Source organism: Mobula birostris, chromosome 13, assembly GCF_030028105.1.
Source record: "Mobula birostris isolate sMobBir1 chromosome 13, sMobBir1.hap1, whole genome shotgun sequence".
Taxonomy (NCBI): Eukaryota; Metazoa; Chordata; class Chondrichthyes; order Myliobatiformes; family Myliobatidae; genus Mobula; species Mobula birostris.
This window is the reverse complement of record NC_092382.1, coordinates 34755322-34781937: the sequence shown is the minus strand read 5'-3', so window position 1 is coordinate 34781937 and position 26616 is coordinate 34755322. Positions and strand designations below refer to the sequence as shown.

The window sequence follows — 26616 nt, the reverse complement described above, 5'->3', positions numbered from 1 at the left end:
AATAATCCAAGGCTGTAGCAAGGGTGAGGAAATATAGAGAAGGCTTGACCCAAAAGAAGGGCAGCAGAAACAATTAGCGGTGAATGAAAACTTTAATAATAGAGTGTAAAATAACAAGCCACAAGGCCCACACAACAAGAGAGAACAAGAACTAAACACATCAGGCTACAAGGTAAACTTTAGGGAAGGAGAGTGAAAACTGGAGCAGCTGGTTGGAATCGGCCGGATCGATGAGTCATTCGCAATTGTGGGGTGACATAGGCAGAATAATGCTATTATCTGGGCGGGGAAAGGGAGGGGTCTGCACATCCCCAGAGGAAAGTGCAGACCTCATGGGAAGAGATAGGAAAACAAGTTGAGGAGGGAAATTCCATGCAAGCTTTCTGAAGGTTGTGTGGGTGAATGAAGCAAATTAACTCACCGCTGCCTCAGTGTATTTACATTTGTACTTCAATGCACGATGAGGTTGGGGTGGGAGGGGGGGTGTTCACTGAAATAGGCTACATTTTAAAAATAGCTTCAAGTATGAAGTGTAATGTATTTGATTTGTTTACATACTATAGGGGCCGTTGAGATCAGGAACCGGGTCTATGATTCCCTCTGCATGACGTGAGCAGAACATTCCTCTGGAGACTTGTATGGGCTCTGGGACGGGAAGGGTGTGGGGTGTGGTCCGTGGTCCGAAAATATGTGTAATGAGTGATTCCCTCTGTGATCATCTGGATTATAATCCAGAAAGGATAGGTCCCAGGAGATCGGACAGTGTGTAGCCCACTGGGGCTGTGCTCCAGGGGATTTGAAAGTGCTTGAACAGGCAAAGAGTGGATGAAATGTGCGTAGGGGTTTTCAGGATAATGTTTTTCTTCTCATAATAATTTCCTTATCATCTTATTAATGTTCCATCTCTTACAGAACACCAGGAATTGGAACGCTGATCTCCATCATGGATGAAGTCGCAGCGATAAGAGAAGATCTAGCGATGTCAACAAGGAAGGACAAGGGTGTGTTACCAATGTTTTAAATATATAATTGTTGCTCCTGACAATTGAGGAGCATCTGGCTTGTGAAAATGAATTTTTATAGAGAGGGTAAATAATCTGAACTGAGGGGAGGGGTAGAGCACAAATTACAGCTACAGGGGAAACAGGAACTTTCAAATAGTTGTCATTAATTGGGCTGTCCGATGCATGAACAGATACAGGGAGAAGGCAGGAGATTGGGGCTGAGGGGAAAATGGATCAGCCATGATGAAATGCTGGAGCAGAGCTGAGGGGTCAAATGGCCTAATTCTGCTCCTATATCTTAGGGTTCTATGTAATCCAGGAGACCACGCAAAATGAAATGATCGTGAATGGCAGGTCAGACACGTTAGTTGGGGCATGACAGCAATGAGATTAGCCAGAATAAGCAGCCAGTTAGTCTGACTTGAGAGCTTGGGACGATGTTAGAGTTGATTGCAAAGTATGAGCTCTCAGGGGTACAGAGGCACATGATAAAATAGGCCATAGTCAGCATGGTTTCCTTAAGGGTAAAACCATGACTGTTGGAATTATTTGAAGTAATAAAAAGCAGGATAGAGAAAGTAGGATCAGTTGATGTTGTGTACTTAGATTTTCTGAAGGCTTTCGACAACATGCCACACGTGAAGCTGCTTAACAAGCTACGATCCCATGGTATTGCAGTTGAAAATATTCTGGCATGCATAAAGCAGTGGCTTATTGTCAGGTGGCAAAATGCGGGAATAAAGGGTGGTGTTGGGACTGGTTCTTTTTACGTTATATGTCATTGGTTTCAATGATGGAATTGATAGCTTTTTTTGCAAAGTTGAGGCTGCATGAGGATAGGTGAAGGGATAAGTACACTTGAGATCATATGGAAGCTACAAAAGGACTTAGATTTGCAGAATGGGCAAAGAAATCACGATGGACTACAGTGCCAGGAAAAGATACAGGGAGAAGCCAGGAATTTGCAACTGAAAGGGAAAAAATGGATGGGCCATGATAAAAAGGCAGAGAAGACTCAATAGGACAAATGACATAATTCTCCATGGAGCAATGCCCTGCGGCAAGAGAAATGAAAAGACCTGCAGTTGAAACAAATTATAAAAATGGAAGCTGGTGAGAGAGTAAGTGTTAGTGTTCAGTGTGAAAAACAACTCAGGTGGAATATCCTGCTCCTCTGCTCAGTCTATGGACAGAATTAAATTGTTTAAACAGATATTTAGTTATTCTGATAGAGGTGAGATTCTGAGGAATAGTTATTACTGGTGGTATTGGTAATTGAACATTGTAAATACTAAATCTAATCATTTATCAGATGTCGGTGCCACTAGTAAGGCAGTCGCTGACTATCTAATTGTAACTTTGAAAACTTTTGATCAGATAGTCATATGTGATCCCGTATCTAAAGGATGGAGCCCAGTATTCATACCGATGGCCTCAGAAGGATCAGACAATGGCTGAGACGGGGAGGCTGGGCCCGAGATATCGGACAGTTGGCATGTGAGAAAGAGGAGTGTGGTGTCTGCTCTGAGTCTGGAGTGCAGTGGCGTGGATAGAGGGAGAAGTGGAATAATTTATCTGGTCTTTGCTGAATCTTTGGATTCGGAGCTACACCGTGAGCTGAGATATTTCGTGAGCAAACTGCAGAGTGGCCACTGTTAACAAATGCCAACTGGGCCGGCTACGTAATGCTCATGTCAAGGCAACAGTCATTTCATGTTTAAATTCACCCTTCATATTCACAGGTCCTATGACGACAATCTCTGAGCACATCTCACAGTGGAACGATGAACAACTATTTCAGCTGTCAAAATTCTACCGGGAAAGACTGAAACAGGCGATTGAAGAACGGGTGGAAGAACTCACCAAAATGCTGAGACTGGAGGGACACATCAGTAAGGAAGAACACGAGGTGAGTGGGAAAAATATGGTGACTTCTGTTGGGTCTAACATCACAGAATTGAAGGTATCAATGGGAAAGAAACCAAATTGCCTCTTCTCACAGGCCTGCGGCTGTTTGGTGCAATATTAACACTGATCTCTGATCATTGTCTTCTTTGGCAGATCTGGCATCTGCACGGGAACCTGTGAGCTGGGGTGCTGGGAACTGTCTTAGGGGTGATCTCTCATTGATCATGTTATAGTTACTGTTTTATAGATTTGCTGAGTATGCCTGCAGAAAAAAGGAATCTCAGGGTTGCATGTGCCGAGATGTGTGTACTCTGACAATAAACTTTGTACTTTAAAGTTAGGGGAGCATGTTCTTTTCAAACTTAACATGCATACCACAGTGGCAAGTGAGCAGTCTGAATGTACCATCCCTGGTGAACAGATGTGAGTTAAAATTCGAGCCAATCTTTCTACAAAGCTGGAGTTTAAATTCACTCAGTCAACTCAGCCACAAAAAAAGACAGACCTTGCAGATGGTGACTCAAGACTGGTTGAATCACGGCTGTCTTTCCCTAGTTAGCTAAAATTAACCATCACCCCAGCCCTGGCCATCACCGTATCGGTTCCTCCCGTAGTGTGAGAGGCACCAGCTTCTCCAGGTGCTTTATCAGTGACCTTTCTTTCATCGAGAGTTCCAGCTGGGGTGTCTGGGTGGGGGTGGTGATGGCTGTCTATTGCACAAAGTTCTGTTTATGACTGGTCAGCACACGTGGCAAGATATAAACAGCACGTGGCCCGGGCTGTGGGCAAACACATTGTTGCTGGTGACAATTTTCAATAAACGTGGATGTGTCCACCTTCCCTTGGCATGCCATGGCGTCAGCTCACCATCAACAACCTGGAAGACAGAATTTGCAGTTAATAGTGTCATGCACCAGTTACCTTGTTCTGTGTATGAATTGTTCCACCTGATCTCATCTGAGAATATCTGGAAAGCTCCAACCTCCACATAACAAAAATCAAATCAACCGTACTGCCTTCAGCAATGGATTTAGTTTTGGCTTTAAAAATACTCAATTAGTATAGTCAGACAGTGAGAAAGAAGGGAGGAAGACAAAAGAGAGGAAATTATAGCCCAGTTAGCCTAACTTGGGAAAGTGTTGGAGTACATTATTAAGGACGAGGTTTCAGGGTACTAAGAGACAAATAATAAAATGTCAAGATCAGCATGGTTTCTGTAAAGGCAAATATTGCATGAAAAATCTGTTAGAATTTTTTGAGGAACTAAGAAGCACGGTGGACAAAGAAGACAGTGGATGTCATTTACTCAAATTTTCAGAAGGCATTCGATAAGGTATTACAAGAAAGATATTGGCATGGATAGAGGAATGGCTGACAAGCGGGAGGCAGTGAGTGGGAATACAAGGGGCATTTTCTGGTTGGCTGCCTATGACTAGTGGTGATCCTCAGGGGTCAGTTTTGGGACCACTGCTTTTCACATTGTCAAAGACTTACTGGAATGACTGGCTTTGCGGCAAGGTTTGCGGATGATACGAAGATAGATGGAGGGGTAGATAGTGCTGAGGAAGCAATGCAATTGCAGCAGGACTCTGACAAATTGGAAGAATGGGCAAACAAGTGACAGATGAAATACAGTGTTGGGAAATGTGTGATCCTGCATTTTGGTAAAAGGAGCAATAGTGCAGACTGTTATTTTTTTGGGGGAGAAAATTCAAACATCAGAGGTACAAAGGGGCTTAGGAGTTCCCATGCAAGCCTCCCAGAAGGTTAATTTACAGGTTGAGTCTATGGTAAAGAAGACAAATGCAATGTTGGCACTCATTTCAAGGGGAACAGAGTATAAGAACAAGTAGATAATGCTGAGCCTTAATAAGACCCTGGTCAGTCCGCCCTTGGAGTATTGTCAATTTTTTGGGCCCCTTATCTCAGAAAGAATGCATTCCCGCGAGAGAGAGTCCAAAGCAGGTCCACGAGGATGATTCTGGGGATAAAGGGGTCAACATATGAAGAGCATTTGGCAGCTTTGGGTCTGTACTCACTGGAATTTAGAAGAATATGTGCGGATCACATTGAAACCTATCAGATGTTGAAAGGACTAGATAAGGTGGATGTGGAGAGGGGCAACCTTTCAGAACAGAAGTAAGGAGGAATGTTTTCGGGCAAAGAGTGGTGAATCTCTGGAAGGCGCTGCCGCAGACAACGTGGAGGCCAAGTCCACGGGTACATTTGAAGGGGAAGTTGATAGATTCCTGATAGATCAGGGCATCGAGGGACATGGTGAGAGGGCGGGTGTATGGGGTTGAGAAGGACCCGGGATCAGACATGCTGCCGTGGCAGAGCGGACTCGATGGGGTGAATGGCCTAGTTCTGCTCCCATGTCTTATGGTCTTATGGACAGGCTGCCCAACGACAAGTGCAAACACAAGGGATCCCACAGATGCTGGGAATCCAGAGCAACATCTACAGAATACTGAGTGAGGAGAATACACAGTCGTGGCTTTGGGCCGAGACATCAACAGTAAAAGAATGTTATGCTGGGGTGAAGTTGTGCACTGTGGCGGATGATAGCTGAAAACAGGTTTGTGGGGAGGTGGGTGGGGAAGGTGATAGGTGGAAAAGGCAAAGGACAGAAGAAGATGGAAGCTGATAGGAGAGGAGAGGGGCCGTGTGACAAAGTGAAGGAGGAGGAGCTGCAGATGGAAGTGATGGACAGTCGAGGAGAAGAGAGCACATGATAGAAGATCCATAATTGGGAATAGTTAAAAAGAGAGAAGGGACGGAGAAGAAATGGCTAGAGGTTAGAGAAGTGAATTTTCTATCATCGGGTTAGAGGCTACACAGTCAAGATATGAGGCGTTGCTCCCAAAACCTGAGCGTGGCCTCGTCGTGGCAGTAGAGGAGGCCTTGGTCCGAGTTTCTCATGCTGGCTTCTCATCCCTTCCTTTCCAGTCCTGATGGAGAGTCTTGGCCCCGAACGTCGTTTGTTAATTTCCCTCCATAGATCCTGCAGGACCTGCTGAGTTCATCCAGAATTTTGCCATGTTGCTCATGAAGCAGTGCCTGTTGACTCTACCTGATCACAAACTGTCTTTCCCAGTGAAGATTAATCCTGCCTCTCTCATCAGTTTCTAATAATCACCCAGCCAGTGAGGTTAGTCACGAGGCATATAATCACCCGTCTTATATCTGCTGTTCTTGAATAAAAGTAAAACAAAATAAATACAGGGGTTTTCTGTTTTTCAGTAACAGAATGACTGGCTAATGAAGGTTTATCTGTTAAACGGTTAAGTTGAAATAGGTAGTGCAAAAATAAAACAAAAAAAAATGCAGTGAGGTAGTTTATGGGTTCAATATCCGTTTAGAAATCGGATGGCAGAGGAAAAGAAGCTGTTCCTGAATTGCTGAATCTGTGCCTTCTGACTTCTGCACCTCCTTCCTGATGGTGGAAATGAAAACAGGTCATGCCCTGGGTGATGGAGTTATGGATACTGACTTCCTAAGGCACCGCTTCTTAAAGATGTCTGAGATACTACAGAGGCTCGTGCCCATGATGGAGATGATTAAGTTTTAGAAGTTTCTGCAACTTACTTCGATCTTGTGCAGTAGCCCGCTCATCTCCACCAGCCACACACCCCTCGCCCCATTCTAGATGGTGTTGCAGTCAATCAGAATGCTACATGGCACTTGGTGAAAGTTTTCGAGTTTCTTAGAAGATAATGGAGATACTGAAGATAATGCCTGATTAATGTCTTTCCTCGTGTCAAATAGCAGCCCAGTTTATGTTACATCAGGCACTCAGGTACATCTAATCTGTCCAATATTGCCTTGTTTGAAGAACCTTCTGAGGCATCGTCCCTTGGTTTTCCAGTGACGGCCTCCCAGATCAATAATGCAATCTTGCATTCCCCACAATTATCAAGCTTGAAACTTCCTTACTGGTAAGTCTGTAGAAAGTTGGATATTGAACATGGGAACTGATCACATTAAACCTGTATTGATCATTCCCCACTCTGCTACAACTAGTGAATTCAGAGTTTTATTAGTTTTCATTTCCTGTTTGCCTGCTGATGACTCGATCCAAGGATTGCAGAACGAGTGACGAGCCCGTTCAGTGACTGTACCTTGGCTGCTGAGACGTCCCATGACTGGGCAGTGGCTTTGCTCATGTGCTATGTCAGTCCACTCCTCAATATATTTGTTTTTGTTATTTATAGGAAGTCACTGAACTTGTGCGGAAGCGAAACCGGCCAGAAGGATCAAATGTATTCTTCACCCTGGTGATGGGGAAAGGCTCCCGAGCCCAGAAGGTGATGTGGGAAGCATTTGTGAAAATGCAAAACAAGTTACCGAAGTTGGACAGAATATTGAAGGAAATCCAGGAGCTCGGTACAGTAAAACAACACATTGAACACAAAGTGACAATAAAAACCATTGTAACTGGAACAATATGATTCAATTTTAATTTATTGATTTAAACAGGGGCTGATATACCAGAATACATGAACATCAGCGAAGGGTTAACCGAATTACCACCTCAGTTAAAAGGTAAGAGGTTCCACTTTCTGACACCGCTGACTTGCCAGAATCAGTGTGAGCCAGAGCTGTTGCTTCCCAAGTTTGCACAGTCTGGGAGACAGGGAAAAAAAAATGTTTGATTTGAAGGGAGTGATCACGGAATTCACACCCAATCGCTCACCTGTTGCAGTTTAAACTTTTAATCATCGAATCTATGACAAATTTTGAAAATGTGACAATGAATTATATTAATTGATCCATCTATTTAGCGCCATTGGGCCTTGAACGCTTAGCGCATTCTGTGACACCTGTAGACCAGTGTTCAGATTCTGATGAACTGCTGAGTCTCATTAACTCTTACAGTGGTTCTGATATTAGATTAGATTCTGAAGACACGCAGTCCTCTTTTATTGTCATTTAGTAATGCATGCATTTAAGAAATGATACAATGTTTCCTCTGGTGTGATATCACAAAACACAGGACAGACCAAGACTGAAAAAACTAACAAATCCACATAATTATAACATATAGTTACAACACCATAACTTGATGAAGAAATCCATCAGCACAGTAAAAAGTTTGAAGTCTCTCAAATGTCCCACACCTCACGCAGACGGGAGAAGGAAGAAGAACTCTCCCTGCCATGCCCGACCACAGTCCGAATCTGAGCCATCTGAAAACTTAGGGACTCTGATCAGCTCTTCGACACTGAATACTGAGCGACATCTCTGTCCGAACGATTCGATCTCAATCTTGGTCGCCAACAGCAAGCAAAGCTGGGGATTTTGAGGCCTTCCCTCCAGAAGATTCCCTACCGCGTAGTAACGACAGCAGCAAACGGGCGTTTCAGAAATTTCTCCAGGTGTTCCTCTGTGCCTTCACGTCTGTCTCCATTGTTATGTACGCGTAACTGGGTTGCCAAACCAGCAGAAATGGATTACTCAGTTGCAGTCTGGATTACTAGAACTAAGAAAGTTTTATTAAAGAAACAAGCAACACAGTAATCGAAAGGATAATAAATGCAACAGTTCAGCAATGATAAACACACATGTGCACAGAATTAAGATAACAGCATCAATCAAGCTCTATCGTTGTCTAGGGGTAAATGACCAATTTCAAAGTGACACAAAAGTCCAGTTCGATTTAATAGTTCAGTTCGCAGTAATCGTTGCCATGGCGATGGACAACGTGGGGGGAGAGAGAGAGAGAACGGGAACGACTGATCATTCAGAAACGGCTTCCACTCACAGACCGGCGATATTTGCTCTCAAGCAGATTTCGGGCAGGTCCTTGGTGATGTCACCTGAGGTCACCGACTGTGACCCCTCCTCCAGATGCGGTCAATCCTCTGCAGTGAACCCGGCACCCAAGCAAGGGCGGACACACACCGGGTTCCCGCTGATCGTACCTTTCCACCCTGTGCATTGTCTGGTACTTCCCACCGACTCGTGAGAGGAACACTGCTTCCAGGGTCTCGTTACCTCGGGTGTCGTGTGTGTCCTGCCTTAGCGAACCTGTCCCTTTTTATCCCCCTGCTGGAGCATCACCTGTCCATCACTTCAAACAGTTCAGGGTTCAAAGGGGGAGCCGCTCCAGACAGCTCTCTCTCTCCCGTCCCTTCATTACACATCTCCAGATGCGGTTTCATTGTGTTCCTTATCTCTCTCTTGAAGACAGGTGGCAGACTAACTGCTGATCACACAGGACAGCTAACATCCATGTGTATTCTTGTCACACCATGAAATCAGAATTGTCCACAGCCCCTATTTAACGGATAAGATATCATTTTTCACTGCTCTCTCTCCTCCCACTGATGTATTGCGAAACCCCCAGACACGCTACACACGTGACACCATCTTGATTGAGCTCAAGAGCCATGAGATGCAGTAATGTTGGGTCTCTTTAAAACTCTGACTGGACCACACGTGGAAGGTTGTGTTCAGTTCTCGTTGCCTCCTTATAGGGTAGATGTGGAAACTTTAAAGAAAGTTCAAAGGAGATTTGCCAGGATACTGCCCATATTAGATTACACATCCTAGAGCAATCTAGAACTTCCCTCTTTTGAGTGGAGGAGGATGACAGGCAACTTCATACAGGTGTATAAGGTGATAAGAGACACAGGTAGAACCTACAGCCATCACCTTTTCTCCCCGGGTCGCAATGGCTAATACCAGAGAATATACATTTACTGTGATTGGGGGAATGTGCAGGAATCTGTTTTGTGGAAACAGATTTCCAGATTCGGCAAGAATGTATGAGCAGCATTCTTCATCAATGATAGCACGTGGGCTGAGCTTCCCTGTGAGCAGGTAGTATAAGGTTGTCCCCCTGCAAGGCAACAGTACGTATAGACATAATTACGATCGATACTCGGATCAGGGCTCGATCTGTGCTTGAGCACGTTGGCAGTCTTGTTAGGCAGTGTCTCCATCACAAAGGTCATATCTATCGGTTCCCAGGACAGGCTGGCTGTATCACACTGGGGAATAGTCATAGTCATAGTCATACTTTATTGATCCCGGGGGAAATTGGTTTTCATTGCAGTTGCACCATAAATAATTAAATAGTAATAAAACCACAAATAATTAAATAGTAATATGTAAATTAAGCAAGGAAATAAGTTTAGGACCAGCCTATTGGCTCAGGGTTTCTGACCCTCCAAGGGAGGAGTTGTAAGTTTGATGGCCACAGGCAGGAATGACTTCCTATGACGCTCTGTGCTGCATCTCGGTGGAATGAGTCTCTGGCTGAATGTACTCCTGTGCCCACCCAGTACATTATGTAGTGGATGGGAGACATTGACCAAGATGGAATGCAACTTTGACAACATCCTCTTTTCAGACACCACCATGAGAGAGTCCAGTTCCATCCCCACAACATCACTGGCCTTATGAATGAGTTTGTTGATTCTATTGGTGTCTGCTACCCTCAGCCTGCTGCCCCAGCACACAACAGCAAACATGATCACACTGGCCACCACAAACTTGTAGAACATCCTCAGCATCGTCCGACGGATGTTAAAGGACCTCAGTCTCCTCAGGAAATAGAGATGGCTCTGAACCTTTTTGTAGACAGCCTCAGTGTTCTTAGACCATTCCAGTTTATTGTCAATTCGTATCCCCAGGTATTTGTAATCCTCCACCATGTCCACACTGACCCCCTGGATGGAAACAAGGGTCACCAGTGCCTTAGCTCTCTTCAGGTCTACCACCAGCTCTTTAGCCTTAGAGTAGAGGCTTTCCACCGCTGCTTGCCACCCGGGCAATAGGATACGGCCTAGGTTAGAGGGAGTTAACTCCAGGGAGAGTTCAGACAAACGTGGCTTGTTTTCTCTGGATTGGTGTGGTCAGAGGGCGGAAACAGACAGAGGTTTATAAGTCACTGATAGATAGAGTTGACAGCCAGTACTTGTTTGAAATGCGTAATGCCAGGGGGCATGTGTTTAAGGTGAGAGGGGGATGCTCTGAAGGAGATGTGTCGGGACAGAGAGTGACGGGCACCTGGAGTGTGCAGCCAGGGTGGTGGTGGACGGAGACACTTAAGGGACTGTAAACACAAAGGGAAGGGAGGAATATGGAGCCTGCAGGCAGAAGGGACTGAGGTTAATTTAATATTGTGGTTGCCCATTCTTTCCAACCTCATTTTCCTCTGCAATTGAAGATATTCAGATTTTCTAAGGGCTTCATAAGGACAGTGACCTGAAAGGTTAATTCTGCTTTCTTCTACACATGCGGTGACTGTTTTGATAAGTTCTTCCAGTAGCTATTTTAACTTGACAAAACATCGCCTGTCAATATGAAGATAGTACAGATTCTGACATTGCTCATATGGCTGGACAGCATCTACAGAGGGAAATGAACAGTCGACATGTCAGGCTGAGACCCTTAACATGTGGATTTTCAAACTTTATCCTCAAAATAAAGTACCTGGAAATGAAAGGGTCTTGAGTTGGTCAACACAGGCAGTTGCAGTGGAGTATTCGAGATATGTTCACCTTCACAGCTGACAGCTCTGTGAAGACTTGATTTTATTTATTTTATTTTTTTGCATATTGGTTACAGGCCAAACAGCTGTGTCTTGGTGGATTTTCACTTTCGATGGTAACAACCACAGCACTTTAGAGTTAACTGTTGAAATTCTAGTGATTTGAATTTTGCATGTATCGCTATTAAGTTGAGAATCTAACTGTGTCAATTTTCTTTCTGTTCCCATGGAAGATGTTCATGAGAAACACAAGAAGACACTGCAGGAAGAAACTGAAAAGCTCAGAGTGAACACGATTCTGTTGAGGGAGAAGGTTAAGGTTTTCAAGCTGGTTGATCGATACGCTGAGCTGACGGTCATTTCTTCTGTTCGAGGACGGAGGTTTGTGGAACACGAGCTGCTGGCAAGAGGCCGAGACCATGAGGAGTGGAGAATGAAGCATCTTCGGGGAGAGTTGGAAAAAATCCATGCTGATCAGTTGCTTCAAAGCAGCTTTTCCCATAACATAACTTACTGGCAGCGAATAAAGAGATTCTTAGGATTTGACTCTGTGAATCCAACATCAGTGAACAGAGTGAAACCTGGGAATTCAGCAGCAGTGGCCGGAGTCCCGGGCATCGGGAAAACAACAATGATACAGAAGATTGTTTATGACTGGGCCACGGGGAAAATATACCAACACTACCATTTTGTGTTCAGTTTCAAATTCAGGGATCTAAACACCATTAACCGTGATATAAGCCTGACGGAACTGATTCTGCAACAGTATCCTTACTTTGAGAATAGTCTGGAAGAAGTCTGGAAGAACCCGGAGGGATTGCTGTTTATATTTGATGGTTTGGATGAACTAAAGGATAGAATTGATTTTACTGAGAGTCGGAGAGACACAGAACCTCAGCAATGCTGTGCAGACCCAGAATTCCGGTGCCATGTGTCGGACATTGTGTACAATTTAATCCAGCACAAACTGCTCCCAGGGTGTTCAGTGCTGGTGACCACCCGCCCCACTGCGTTACATTCATTGGAAAAGGCGGAGATTAGTGTCTGGGCTGAAATCCTGGGATTTGTTGGTGAGGAACGGAAGGATTATTTCTATAGGCATTTTGAAGATGAGACGGTGGCAGCAGCTGTTTTCAAACACGTGAAGGAGAACGAGATCCTGTACACCATGAGCTACAACCCCTCCTACTGCTGGATCCTCGCTCTAGCACTGGGCCCCTTCTTTACAAAAGGAGACAAGGACCCGCAGCAAGTTCCCAAGACCATCACCCAACTATATTCCTACTACGTTTACAACATCCTGAAAAACCACGGCCGTGAGATTGAGAACCTTCATGATGTGTTACTCAGGGTTGGTCAGATGGCCTTCACAGGAGTGTCTGAGAGGAAGATTGTGTTTACAGATGGAGATTTGATCAAGTACAAACTGCAACCTTCCCAGTTCCTGTCCGGGTTCCTGATGGAGCTTTTGGAGAGAGAGGATTCTGCCCGGTGTGTGGTGTACACATTCCCACACCTCACCATCCAAGAGTTTGTAGCTGCAGTCGCACAATACCTGACCTCAGACCTCAAGGATACTGTGAAGATCCTCGCTGAAGCCTGCTGCATGACAGATGGGCGGTTTGAGGTATTTCTCCGTTTTGTTGCTGGTCTCTCCTCGGGGTCAGCCTGGCGCTGGAAGGAGGTTCTGGGTCCATTTCCTGTCGATGCAGCCTGCCAGGTGATTGACTTTGTGAAGGGGGAGTTCAAACGTCGGAGTGGAAACACAGAGAACGAAGCCGATAAAAGGAGCCTCCTGAACACATTGCACTACCTGTTTGAGTCTCAGAATCGTGTGCTAGCTCAGGAAGCACTAGGGTCTGTGGAAAAACTTTCACTTAGTGGACTGCGACTGACCCCAATTGACTGTGCGGTCCTGTCTCATGTCATCGGACTCTGTGATACAATAAAACACCTCGACCTGGATCATTGCTACATTCAGTGTGAAGGACTCCAACGGCTGGCACCCAGTCTCTACAAATGCCAAGAGTTGGGGTAATTCTAAATATTTAGATTTTCTATCAGTGAAAATTAAAGATTTAATGTTAAATGTATTTAGCCAAATAAATAGCCCTGTGTCATTGTTTGCTCGCTTTACCGATGACTAAATATCTTAAATTTGTCACTGACTGATGATTAGCAGACTAACAGTATCGTATCCCTTCTGGAGAACGGCAGCGACTATCATCATGTGTTGCACAGGGAGCAGCCACATCCCCATTTATTGCCAAAGATCAGAGCACAGCTCTGTTGTCAGTGCGCGATCTGAGCTTCTTGTAAGTGACCAGATGTTAGCTTAACACAATAATGACACAGCCCTTTCCACTTTTCAGTCGTCTGCATCCCTTCACCCATTTGCAGCCTCTTCCTTCTCTGGGCCAGGCAGTCAAAGACTCAGTCACAACAGCCACCATCTTCATTGTCCAGTCGGTGATACATAGACGTTTATAGCAGCCAGCAAACAGTTACAATATACCGGCTGCAGCAGTTATCCTGAGACTAGAGACGTAACTGGACCAATTTTGTGGCCACCCTCACACCACATTTCAACTACTGAGCTGGAGAGTGGTATGATCTGTTTGCTGTCTATGGCTCTGCTTGAGACAGAGTCTACAAAAGTTTTTCAAGAATGGTTGGGTTTGAAATGAAAACTGACTGTTATAAATGAAGGGAATTGGTACTTTGAAAAATTGCATCTCCACCAAAATTCTGCCTGTCTGGAAAAGTTCCTTGAAGGGCTTCCCAGCTGCAGTTCGTGCTGATCTGAGATAGTACAGGAATATTGCACATGTCAGATCGAGTTTATGTTTAATTTTATGGAATGTGGCCCTTCCTCTGTGAATCTGGGATTTAATGTGCATCATAAATTATGCAGGTTTGACAAATATGAACTAAATTATAACAACAAAATAATACAGAAAGCAAAACTGGACAGAGATAAGTTTAGAAAGAGCAACAAAACACAGACCTTGAAAACAAGTGGGATGTAACATATTGGGATTAATTCTTAATGTGAGAATAATTTAGCTGAAAACTTCTTCACTACTTAATGTTTACTTGAAATATCAGAATGGCAAAATGTGTCAGGTCATGGGTCTGAGCCAGTTTGAGTCTCACAACTCTCTCTTTTCCTTCAGATTGACAAACAATGAATTGGGTGAGGGTGATTCAGCAATGAACCTAATCTCTGTAGCTCTGAGGGAGCAGGATTGTAAAATACAAAAACTGCGGTAAGAACCATACTATGAGAAGTCTGATTCTCTGATTATATCTAGAACAGAACACAGTTATGAACAATTAACAATTAACGTAACTACTGGTAAAATCTGGTGATTTATATTGAGTTGTTTCTTCTGAGGTCTCAGTCTCCCTTTTTTTCCTTTGATTATGGGACACCAGATTGGGCAATAATTGTATCACAGCCTCTCAGACTGCAATCCTCGCCTCTGCTCTCATTAAAAACCGCTCAGTGACGGAGCTCGATATGAAGGACAACAGATTGGGAGATACAGGTGTAAAAAAGCTGTTCGGAGTTCTAAATAACTCGGAATGTAAAATACAAAAATTGGGGTAAGTAGTGGAGAGTGACAGATATTGTTCTAATCTCAGTTGTACAACGTTAGTGTTATTATCAGGAACACAGATTGAATGGTGTACTAATTTTCTCTCTGGCTCTCCCTCTCTCTCTCTCTCTCTCTCTCTCACTGCCTCCCTCCCCCCTCTCCCCCCCTCGTCCCACCCCACCCTCTCTCTCCCCCTCATTTGCTCTCACTCTAATTCTTCTGGTCACAAGACTGAAGAACAATAGTTTTACAGCTTCTTGCGCCAAGAATCTTGCCTGCATTCTCAGAACAAACCACTCACTGATCAAACTGGAACTGGATAACAATAAACTGGAGGATTCAGGAGTCAAACTGCTCTCTGAGGCTCTGAGGACCCCATACTGTAAAATACAGGAACTGTGGTAAGTACCAAACTGAGAAATTGTACTTACAACTTAATGCCTAATGTTGTAGAATGTGTTTGGTACTTTTTGACCTCAGCTGGAATAATAATGACAAATTTGCATTGGGTTTCATTTGCTTCTTTTGAACTGCAGGTTATGTAGAATCGGTCTCACAGCTTCTGGCGCAGAGTATCTCGCCTCCGCTCTAGCTACTAGCCCGTCACTGGTGGATCTTGCCCTGGACTATAATAATCTGGGAGATTCAGGGGTGAAGCTGATATTTGGACCTTTGAACAGCCCAGAGTGTAAAATACAGAAACTACGGTAAGAGTCAGACTATGGAGAGGTCATATTTTACAACTACTATGTGTCTGAAATTTAATTACATTTAAGAGAGTGGATCATTGTTAGTATCAATAATGTTAAGTATACAATAAGAGATGAGGAGTATTATCAACAAACAGTGAATTGGAAGTGAAAACAGATCCTCCTCTTTCCATTTCCATCTGCGTCTCTGTCCCTCAGATTATGGGATGTCGCTCTCACAGATTCGTTCAGTGAGGATCTTGCTATCGCTCTCAAAACAAACTGCTCCCTGAAGCTTCTGTCACTGGGTGATAACAATATCGGAGATTCAGGGGTGAAACGTCTGTCTGAGGTGCTGGTGGAGCTCCAATGTAAACTACTGGAACTAGAGTAAGTATCAGTGTGACAAGGTATGTTCTTAACTGACTGTGAACATCTTTCTCAATGCGGTAAAAACGGCCCCAGGACGACGGACCTTCGTCATAAATTGGCACATTGATTACAGTGACCCAAGTGATGAGACATTCATCTCCAACGTCACCAAATATTGCTCAGATCCCAGCTGGAGTTCATGCAGTTCTGGTGATCGTGTGAAAGGAAGAATGTGACAGCGCTGCCGATGGTGCAGTGAAAGTTGACAGGATGTTGGTCTTCATTCAATATCTCGATCAGAAATGGTAACTATGCCTCCACAGATTCTACATGGCCATCTCAGTCCTCCAGCAATATGTGATTCTCTCCATATTCCAGAATCTACTGTCAAGTTGCCCTTGCTAGGGTATCTCCTGGAATGGGATATTTCTGTTATGAGAGTCTGGGGAGGCTCAGTCACTTTTCCCTGGACGGAGGAGGTTTAGAGTGGTTAATGAGATATTGAAAAGTAAGGTATAGATAAATACTACAAGACAGTTGTAGGATGGCAGAGTTTCATGGATAGAGATGGGGAATAGTTGCTGCGGTGATTTTCAACCAGAGAATGGTGCGTACCAGTACTTCACAGCTGGAGAGAGTTTTGGAAGCAGAGTCTTGACAAAGTGAGAAGAGACGCAGTAGTGGACAGAGTGGCCTGTTTCAATGCTGTATGGTGCCATGACCCAAGACTCACTAACTCTATCATCCATGTTAGTTTCAGTGAGAGTAAAAATAAAAACATACTCACGATTCATCTGACTCTTGTTCTTTGTCTTTGCGATCCCCAGTCTGCACAGTAACGGTCTGACCGATTCTTGCACAGAGTCCCTCTGCTTCGTTCTCAACAAAATGAGTTCACTGAAAATTTTGGACCTGGGAGGAAACTCATTCACAGACAAATCGACCGACTCGTTCCGCCGGCTGATACTGCGACGCAAGAGCTTGAGGAAAATCACGTGAGTACTATATTAATGTTTAATGCAATAAAACTTCACTGGGCTTTCCTGGAAATATTTGTTGCTGAATTAGCAAGACCACCGCCCTGCTAGTCAAACTGTATAACGTCCTCTGTATTCTTACATCTGTTTCAGGCTGAAGGGGAATCCATTCACTGCAGAGGGGCAAAATCAACTGATGTCATTGCGGGGAAACAGAAATGGACTTAGTGTTAAACTGTGATTCATTCAAATGTAGAGTACTATCTCCTGTGGAATAGTATTCATCGATTTCACAGTCACAACTCGGATTGAAACCCTAAACAACTGCAGCTCCGGATGAGCATGTGCCACTACACGTCATCAGGTGCCCCAGTGCTGTTTTGGGTGTCAGAGCTGTCTGGCCATTGATTAATCTTCTGCCAGATCCCTCAGTGTCTAACATCTGAGCTCCTTGGAAATGCAGACAGAACTCGCCCAAGGTCTGCTCCAGCTGTCCTGCCAAGAGATAGTGGGAATCCAAATCATTAATACTAGGTTTGAATTCATCTGGGCAAGCAGCTGTCCATTCAGACTGCAAACGTTATTCGTCAAATATCACTTTATTTTGTTGAGTTTTGGATTGATTGTGAAGAAAGCACGACAGCGCCTCTACTTTCCCGGGAGACTACGGAGGTTGGCATGTGCTCCAGTTGCACTGCCAAGAGATAGTGGGAATCTAAATTTTTAATGCCAGGTTTGAATTCATCAGGGCAAGTAGCTGCGCATTCAGACTGAGGCTACATCCACACTACGCTGGATAATTTTGAAAACAAAGCCTTTTCTCTTCGTTTTGACTCTCTGTCCACACTAAAATGGCATTTTCATCCCCCGAAAATGAAGATTTTCAGAAGCAGTCTTCAGAGTGAAGAAATCTGAAAATGCCTAATGTCTGTTTCGAGCTGAGATCCATCATCAACACTGGTATCCATTTTGAGAACAGTGGTGAGTACCTGATACGGCAGGCGTTATTAGTCTTTCACTAATTGTGTGAGATTTTGCACACTTCTACTATCATTTTGGAAATGTTATGAGAAGCAATGAGACAACAATCCAAGTCATTTGTACCTTTCTTTCCAAATGACTTGAGTGTGCAACGCTTTTCAAATGCTTCTATCATCTTCCGGAACCGAGTAAAACCATCAGTAGCTTTTTCAGTGTGTCATTTATGGAAGTGTTGCTGCAATCTTGATGGTTTCGTTGTTTACAAATAAAGCACATGGGGCGTCGCTGATCTGACAGAAAGTTATAAAACAAAACTTCAGATACGTAACATTCCAAAGACGCACTTTTTGTAGTGTCTATTTCTTAGCAAGATTAGAATTCAAGGCTTCACCTCCTTTAAATCATAAGACCATAAGATATAGGAACAGAAGTGGGCCATCCAGCCCATCGAGTCTGCTCTGCCATTCCATCGTGGGCTGATCCAATCATTCCAGTCATCCCTGCTCCTCTACTTTCACCCCATACCCATAGATGCCCTGGCTAATCAAGAAACTATCAATCTCTGCCTTAAACACAACCAATAACTTGGCCTCCACAGCCACTCATGGCAAAAAATTCCACACATTTACCATCTTCTGACTCAAGTAATTTCTCTAATCTGTCTGTCCTTTTGCAGCCTCCCAATTTCCTCAAAACATCCTGTCCCTCCAACTGACTTGATATCATCTGCATCTTTGCAACAAAACCATCAATTCTGTCATTCAAGTCATTGCCATATACAGTAACATAAAAGAATTGGTCCCAACACAGATCCCTGTGGAACACCACTGATCACCAGCAGCCAATCAGAAAAGGTTCCCTTCATTACTATTCCTTGCCTCCTGCCAATCAGCCACTGCTTTGTCCATAAGGGAGTCTTTCCTGTAACACCATGGGCTCATAACTTGATAAGCAGCCTCATGTGTGGCACCTTGTCAAAGACTTTCTGAAACTTCAGCTGCATATCATCAACTGAATCTCCTTTGTCTATCTTGCTTGTCACTTCAATTAATTCAAAGACTTTCAACATACTCGTCAGGCAAGATTTTCCCTTGAGGAAAACATGCTGAAAATGACTGAAAATACCCTGAAAACACATCCTCAATATCTGACTCCAATATCTTCCCAAAGAGTGAAGTGAACCTAAGTGGCCTATAATATCTGTTCATCTACCACCTTCCCTTCTTGAAGAGTGGACTGATATTTCCAAATTGTCAGTCTTACAGAACCATGCCAGATTGAATTGATTATTGAAACATCATTACTAATCCCTCCACAATCTCTTCAGTCACCCCTTTGAGATCTCTGGGATGTACGCCATGTGGTCCAGCTGGCCTTTACCTTCAGACCTTTCTGTTTCCCAAGAACCTGCTCCTGAGGAATGTACTATAAATATTTCTGACCACTGATATTTGGACTTCCACAGTGAAGACTGATGAAAAATACTGACTCAGTTCATCCGCCAGCTCCTCGCCTCTATTACCACTCCTCCAACATCCCTTTCCGTTGGTCCGATATGCACTCTCATCTTTCCTTTACACTTTATGCATCAGAAGAAACATTTAGGATCCTCCTTAATGGCCAGCTTACCTTCGATTTCCATATTTTCCTTCTTAATTATTTTTTTAGTTGCCTTTTGTTGGTTTTTAAAAACTTCCCAATCCTCTGACCTACCACCATTTTTTCTCTGTTGAATGCCTTCTCTTTGCTGCCTATGTTGGCTTTACCTTCCTATTAGCCACAGTTGTATCATCTTGCCTTTGGAATATGTTATGTATGTAGCCTGGTTACACAACAATGCTATTTTGCTATGTTTCATAGAAACCGTAGAAACTACAGCACAGAAACAGGCCTTTTGGCCCTTCTTGGCTGTGCCGAACCATTTTCTTCCTAGTCCCACTGACCTGCACACGGACCATATCCCTCCATACACCTGCCATCCATGTATCTGTCCAATTTATTCTTAAATGTTAAAAAAGAACCCGCATTTACCACCTCGTCTGGCAGCTCATTCCATACTCCCACCACTCTCTGTGTGAAGAAGCCCACCCTAATGTTCCCTTTAAACTTTTCCCCCCTCACCCTTAACCCATGTCCTCTGTTTTTTTTCTCTCCCCTTGCCTCAGTGGAAAAAGCCTGCTTGCATTCACTCTGTGTATACCCATCATAATTTTATATACCTCTATCAAATCTCCCTTCATTCTTCTACACTCCAGGGAATAAAGTCCTAACCTATTCAACCTTTCTCTGTAACTGAGTTTCTCAAGTCCTGGCAACGTCCTTGTAAACCTTCTCTGCACTCTTTCAACCTTATTTATATCCTTCCTGTAATTTGGTGACCAAAACTGAACACAATACTCCAGATTCGGCCTCACCAATGCCTTATACAACCTCATCATAACATTCCAGCTCTTATACTCAATACTTTGATTAATAAAGGCCAATGTAGCAAAAGCTCTCTTTATGACCCTATCTACCTGTGACGCCACTTTTAAGGAATTTTGTATCTGTATTCCCAGATCCCTCTGTTCCACTGCACTCCTCAGTGCCTTACCATTAACCCTGTATGTTCTACCTTGGTTTGTCTTTCCAACGTGCAATACCTCACACTTGTCAGTATTAAACTCCATCTGCCATTTTTCAGCCCATGGTTCTTTACTGGCAACAACCGAACTCGGCACATATGTACAGATCAATACGCACCTAATAGCACACGCAACAACGTGTTGCTACAACATAAAGTAGTTCCATATTATACAGTAGCTATACGGCACAGAATACTTTTTCCTCTTTGGTACTTATATCCTGTGCCTCCAAATTACTTACAGAAATTCCTGCCGTTCTGTTGTCATCCATTCCAGTATTCTTTACTTACTAATTCAGACCAATTCTTCTCTCATGCCTCTGTAATTCTCTTTATTCTACGGTTATATTGACACATTTCACGTTAGCTTCTCCTTCTCGCATTTCAGGGTGAATTCCATTATATTAAGATCATTTCCCCCTCTTGGTTCTTTCGCCGTAAGTTCTCTAATTAATTCCGGTTCGTTGCACAACACCCAATCGAGAATAGCTGATCCCCAGCTGGGCTCAACCAGGAGCTGCTCTAAAAAGACATCTTGTGGGCATTCTAGGAAACCTCCTCTTGGGATCCAGCACCTCCCTGATATTCCCAATATATTTGCATGACTATCTGCCAAGAATACTGTAATATTGCTGTTTTGGCATGTATTTTCCTTGTCCCATTGTGATTTGTGGAAGATATACATACTACTGTTTTGGGTCTCTGTGAAACTCCCATTGGTGTCTTTTCACTCTTGCTATTCCTTTGTTCTACCCACAATGACACAACACTTTCCGACTCTATGCTACCTCTTTCTAATGATTTGATTTTATTTTTTACCAACAGAACCATACAACCTTCTCTGCCTCCCTGTGTGTCCTATTCAAGAAACATACAAGTATATGGGACACAAGAGACCCTGCAGATACTGGGAATCTAGAGCAACACACACAATGTGCTGGAGGAGATCAGCAGGTTAGGCAGCATCTATGGTTGGGAATCAACATTTTGGGCCAAGACCCTTCCTTCATCAGAACTCTTGATACCCAGGTACCTGGAATATCAATAAGCAGAGAAAATAGAAAGTAGTGTGAAAAAGAGAAAACATATGACAAAATTGACTTCAAGGCTTAAGAACATTTGCCAAACATATTTCCATGGTATAGCAAATACAACAAAGGCAATAAACTCTTTCACTATTCCAATATTAACATATTCCTTGGCAAAATATCTTGGTTCCATTCCGATCTGGAAACTTTACAAAGAAAAATAAGAACTGAAATGACAAATTCAGAAAAGACTATTTACACTCAAACACACTTAGATTAACACTACCGAGGACAGAAGGAGGAAGAGCTATAAACGACATTAAAAAAAATCACTCAACAGTCAGATAAGATTTCTAAATTATATATTACCGGAGAAAGAGTTTAAAACAAAACTGATTCATTTGTCCCAGATCCAGAATATTAAACTCCAGTCCCATTAAAGGTGAATGTGCAGCAGAAGAAACTCCTCCCATGCCCAGTGACCAGGGTCCAGAACTGGATGATCAGTGGGAAAAATTGCAGAGTTCAACATAGTTTTAAACTTAAAACTTTTCTGACTCCAGTAGTGTGTCATAAGGTTACGTACGTGACTGAACCCCTTCCACATTCACAGCAGGTAAACAGCATCTCTGCTGTGTGAACTCACTGGTGTCTCCTAGACCAAATAGCTGGGTGAATCCCTTCCTTCAGTTCAAGCAGGTGAATGGCCTCTTTCCAATGTGTACTCACTGGTGTGCCAGTAGGTCGGATGACCGAGTGAATCCCTTCCCACACAACGAACAGCTGAACAGCTTCTCCCCAGTGTGAACTCTCTGATGTATCTTCAGTTGAAATGACCGAGTGAATCCTTTCCCACAGTCTGAGCAGGTGAATGGCCATACTCCAGTGTGGACTGACTGGTGTCTCTGGAGAGTGGATGAGTGATTGAATCCTTTCCCACAGTCTGGGCAGTTGAACAGCCACTTCCCTGTGTGGGCTGATTGGTATGTCTGTAGGCTGGATAACTGAGTGAATCTCTTCCCACAATCTGAGCAGGTGAACAACCTCTCCCCAGTGTGAACTGACTGATGTGTCAGCAGGTGAGATGACAAAGTGAATCCCTTCCCACAGTCTGAGCAGGTGAACGGCCACTCCCCAGTGTGAACTGACTGGTGTCTTAGTAAGTGAGATGACGAAGTGAATCCCATCCCACAGTCTGAGCAGGTAAACGGCCTCTCCCTGGTGTGAACTGACTGGTGAGCCAGAAGGTTGGATGATTGAGAGAATCCCTTCCCACATTCTGAGCAGGTGAATGGCCACACTCCAGTGTGAACTGATTGGTGTGTCTTTAGGCCAGATGACCTAGTGAATCCTTTCCCACAGTCTGAGCAGGTGTATGGCCATTTCCCAGTGTGAACTGACTGGTGTGCCTGTAGGTGGGATGACCGAGTGAATCCCTTCCCACAGTCTGAGCAGGTGAACGGTCTCTCCCCAGTGTGAACTCGCTGATGTACCTTCAGTTGAGATGACAGAATAAATCCTTTCCCACAGTCTGAGCAGGTAAACGGCCTCTCCGCTGTGTGAACTGCCTGGTGTGCCTGCAGGTTGGATGAGCGAGCGAATCCCTTCCCACATTCTGAGCAGGTGAATGGCCTCTCCCCAGTGTGAACTGTTTGGTGAGCTAGTAGGTTTGATGAGCGAGCGAATCCCTTCCCACAGTCCGAGCAGGTGAATGGCCGTTCCCCGGTGTGAACTGACTGGTGAGCCATTAGGTCAGATGACCGACTGAATCCTTCCCCACAAATTCAGCAGGTGGCCAGCCTCTGCCCAGTGTGAACTGATTGGTGTGTCCGCAGGTAGGATGACTGACTAATTCCCTTCCCACATACAGAACAGTGAGTGGCCTTGTCCCAGTGTGGAATTGCTGATGGACTTTCAGTTGAGATGACTGAGTGAATCCATTCCAATAGTGTGAGCAGGAAGGATGATTGAGTGAATCCCTTGATCCACTTCCTAATGGACAGGAAGGACAAAACTGGCGTGTTGTCTCTGAGATTCTGGGAGACAAATTCCTTGTCGTTCTTAACCTGTGAAAAGATTTACAAAATACATCAGTGGGTGAAGGACAACATTTCAGATGAGATCACTTTAGTCACCAAGATGTGATCTGACATCACACTGTGCTTGGGCCCTGACGATTTCTGCACTTGTCTTCCGCAGAGTCCCAGGGTTCCACGCTAATGTGCCTTAAGACAGCAAACACCCCCACCTCTGTAATCTGTACAGGGTCCATGAAGTTGATGCTGCTTTGCCTCACTTCTATAGACCCTGCGTCCAACTCCTGAAAAATAGAGATGCAAAAAAAAAAAAAAAAAAAAAAAAAAATTAAATCTCCCCCATCTATTTTGTCTCCTCACATAGATTACCATTCTGATCATCCAGAGTGGGCATGTTTCTGTACTGACCTTCTCCATGTTTCTGTGGCAGAGAAGCTGGACAAACTTGACTGGAAGGGGAAACTGGTAGGAATGACAATGGAGCAGCAATGGCTGGAGTTTCTGGGAGCAACTCGGGAGCTGAGTGATAGATACATCCCAAAGAAGTGGAAGCATTGTAAAGGCAGGAGGACACAACCATGGCTGAAAAGAGAAGCCTAAGCCAACATAAGAACCAAAGAGACGGCAAACAAAAGAACAAAAAGTATTAGGAAGCTTTTAGAAAGCAACTGACGACAACTAAAAAAAAACATCAGATGAGCTCAGGGCATGAAATTATGATTATTGTAGTCATTAATGAATCTTGGTCGCACCCAACAGTCTGAGGCATTTAGAGGAACAAAATATCCGGGGCCTCGATATCCCTTGAAAACCAAGGTTCCCTGCACCAGTTAACTTTCAACTTTTACTTTGACAGGCACATACAAACCCTACACCCTCAAAACTTCACTTCTGAAGGCCTCCCACTTACCAAGTACTCCTTTGCCAGAAAACAGCCTGTCCCAAACCACACTTGTCAGATCCTTTCTGATACCATCAAAATTGACCTTTCTCCAATTGAGAATTGAACCCATGGTTCAGTCCTCACTTTTTCTATATTAACTTGGAATCTCCTGACATTATGATCACTACATACAAAGTGTTCCGATACACTAATTTCTGTTACTAGCCCTGGATTATTTTCTAATAGCTTATTGCACACTTCTATGTCGGGAGTTCTACGTGCTGACTTCGGGCACATTTGACAAACTCTACCCATCCAGTCCTTTTATATATGGGAGCCCCAGTAATCTTTGGGAATTTAAAATCGCTCACTATATGAAGCATTCTTTCTTGGCATAGTCTGTGATCTCTCCACAAATTTATTTCTCTGAATTCCTCAGATTGTTGGGTGCAAACAAGTCCCAGTAATGGCTACAATATCACATTCCATGCCCTGAGGTCTCTGGTGTCAAGAAAACAACCTCTCTTTCATTGTCACAAAAACAAAGGAGCTGATTGTGGACTACAGGAAGAATGGAGACAGGCCAGCCCATATTTGCACCAATGGATCTGGGGTTGAGAGGGTGAACAGCTTTAAGTTCCTCGTCAGACACATCACAGAGGATCTCATGTGGTCTGTACAACAGTGCCTCTTTCCCCTCAGACAATTGTAAGAAGTTTGAAATGCAGCCCCAAATCCAAAGAACTTTCTGCAGGGACACAACTGAGAGCATCCTGACTGGCTGCATCACTGCCTGGCATGGGAACTGTACTTCCCTCAATCACAGACTTTGTAGAGTGGTGTGTACAGCCCAGCACATCTGCAGTTGTGAACTTCCCATGATTCAGGACATTTACAAAGACAGGAGTATAAAAAGGACCCGAAGGATCATTGGGGACCCGAGTCACCCCAACCACAAACTGTTCCAGCTGCTACCATCTGGGAAACAGTACCGCAGCATTAAAGCCAGAACCAACAGGATCCGGGACAGCTTCTTCCACCAGGCCATCAGACTGCTTAATTCATGCTGATACAATTGCATTTCTAAGTTATAGTGACTGTCGTGTTCTATTATAACTTACTAAAAATTGTATGTTGCACATTCAGACGGAGATGTGACATAAAGATTTTTACTCCTCATGTATGTGAAGGATGGAAGTAATAAAGTCAATTCAATTCAATTCACCCTCTCCACTATCTGTTCTGTCATTCTGGCTCCCATTCCCACTACAACTTCAGTTTAACCCAGCCTGTCTTCACCACACTAGCACCAGCAAGCCTTTCCACTACGACATTAGTCCCCTTCTAGTTCTGGTACCCTAACTACTGAATCCACATCACCCCTTTGACTTTCCTCTGCCAGGTAACCCCCCCCCCCCCCCGCACCTCCTCCAACAGTTTCTAAAGTGGTAGAACAGAGAACACAGAAAACCTACAGCACAATACAGGCCCCTCTGCCCACAAAGCTGTGCCGATCATGACCCTGGCTTAGGACTACCTGGGCTTACCCATAGCCCTCTATTTTTCTAAGCTCCATGTAGCCATCCAGGAGTCTCTTAAAAGACCCTATTGTTTCTGCCTCCACCACCACCGCCAGCAGCCCATCCCATGCACTCACCACTCTCTGCTTAAAAAAAAACTTACCCCTGATGTCTCCTCTGTACCCACTTCCAAGCACCTTAGAACTATGCCCTCTCGTGCTTGCCATTTCAGCACTGGGAAAAAGCATCTGATTATCCACATGATCAATGCCTCTCATTATCTCGTACACCTCTATTAGGTCACCTCTCATCCTCCGTCACTCCAAGGATAAAAGGCCGAGATCACTCAACTTATTCTCATAAACCATGCTCCCTAATCGACACAAAGTCCTTGTAAATTTCCTCTGCACCCTTTCTATGGTCTACCTGTTGTTCTGGGGGATGGCCACAAGAGTACTGTACACTGCGATGGCTCTTTAACCTCATTCCCCTT

General features: G+C 44.1%; 2 protein-coding genes across 6 annotated transcripts in view; one reads left to right on the top strand and one right to left on the bottom strand.

Annotated features, from left to right (window-relative positions):
* The first annotated feature begins 923 nt into the window (after positions 1 to 923).
* On the top strand, positions 924 to 25771 carry LOC140206707 (NACHT, LRR and PYD domains-containing protein 3-like). 5 transcript variants are annotated; one of them, XM_072274868.1, is made up of 14 exons: positions 924 to 1001; positions 2747 to 2913; positions 7127 to 7298; positions 7392 to 7457; positions 11646 to 13446; positions 14589 to 14681; positions 14851 to 15021; positions 15245 to 15415; positions 15551 to 15721; positions 15923 to 16093; positions 16903 to 17070; positions 17206 to 18033; positions 21482 to 21685; positions 25043 to 25771. In XM_072274868.1, the coding sequence occupies exons 1-12, from the start codon at positions 944 to 946 to the stop codon at positions 17291 to 17293; spliced, it is 3297 nt and encodes a 1098-aa protein (XP_072130969.1). In that variant the 5' UTR covers positions 924 to 943; the 3' UTR covers positions 17294 to 18033; positions 21482 to 21685; positions 25043 to 25771. The 5 variants fall into 5 exon arrangements, with proteins under 5 accessions (XP_072130969.1, XP_072130971.1, XP_072130972.1 ...); XM_072274870.1 differs by lacking the exon at positions 21482 to 21685; XM_072274871.1 differs by lacking the exon at positions 25043 to 25771 and having other exon boundaries at positions 16938 to 17070; positions 21482 to 22048.
* Positions 20629 to 26616, bottom strand: part of LOC140206711 (uncharacterized) — a 63117-nt gene continuing 57129 nt past the window's right edge. The window contains exon 3 of the mRNA XM_072274881.1: positions 20629 to 23316. Coding sequence (XP_072130982.1) covers positions 22410 to 23316 — 907 coding nt within the window. The 3' untranslated portion in view covers positions 20629 to 22409. The remainder of the gene's footprint in view (positions 23317 to 26616) is intronic.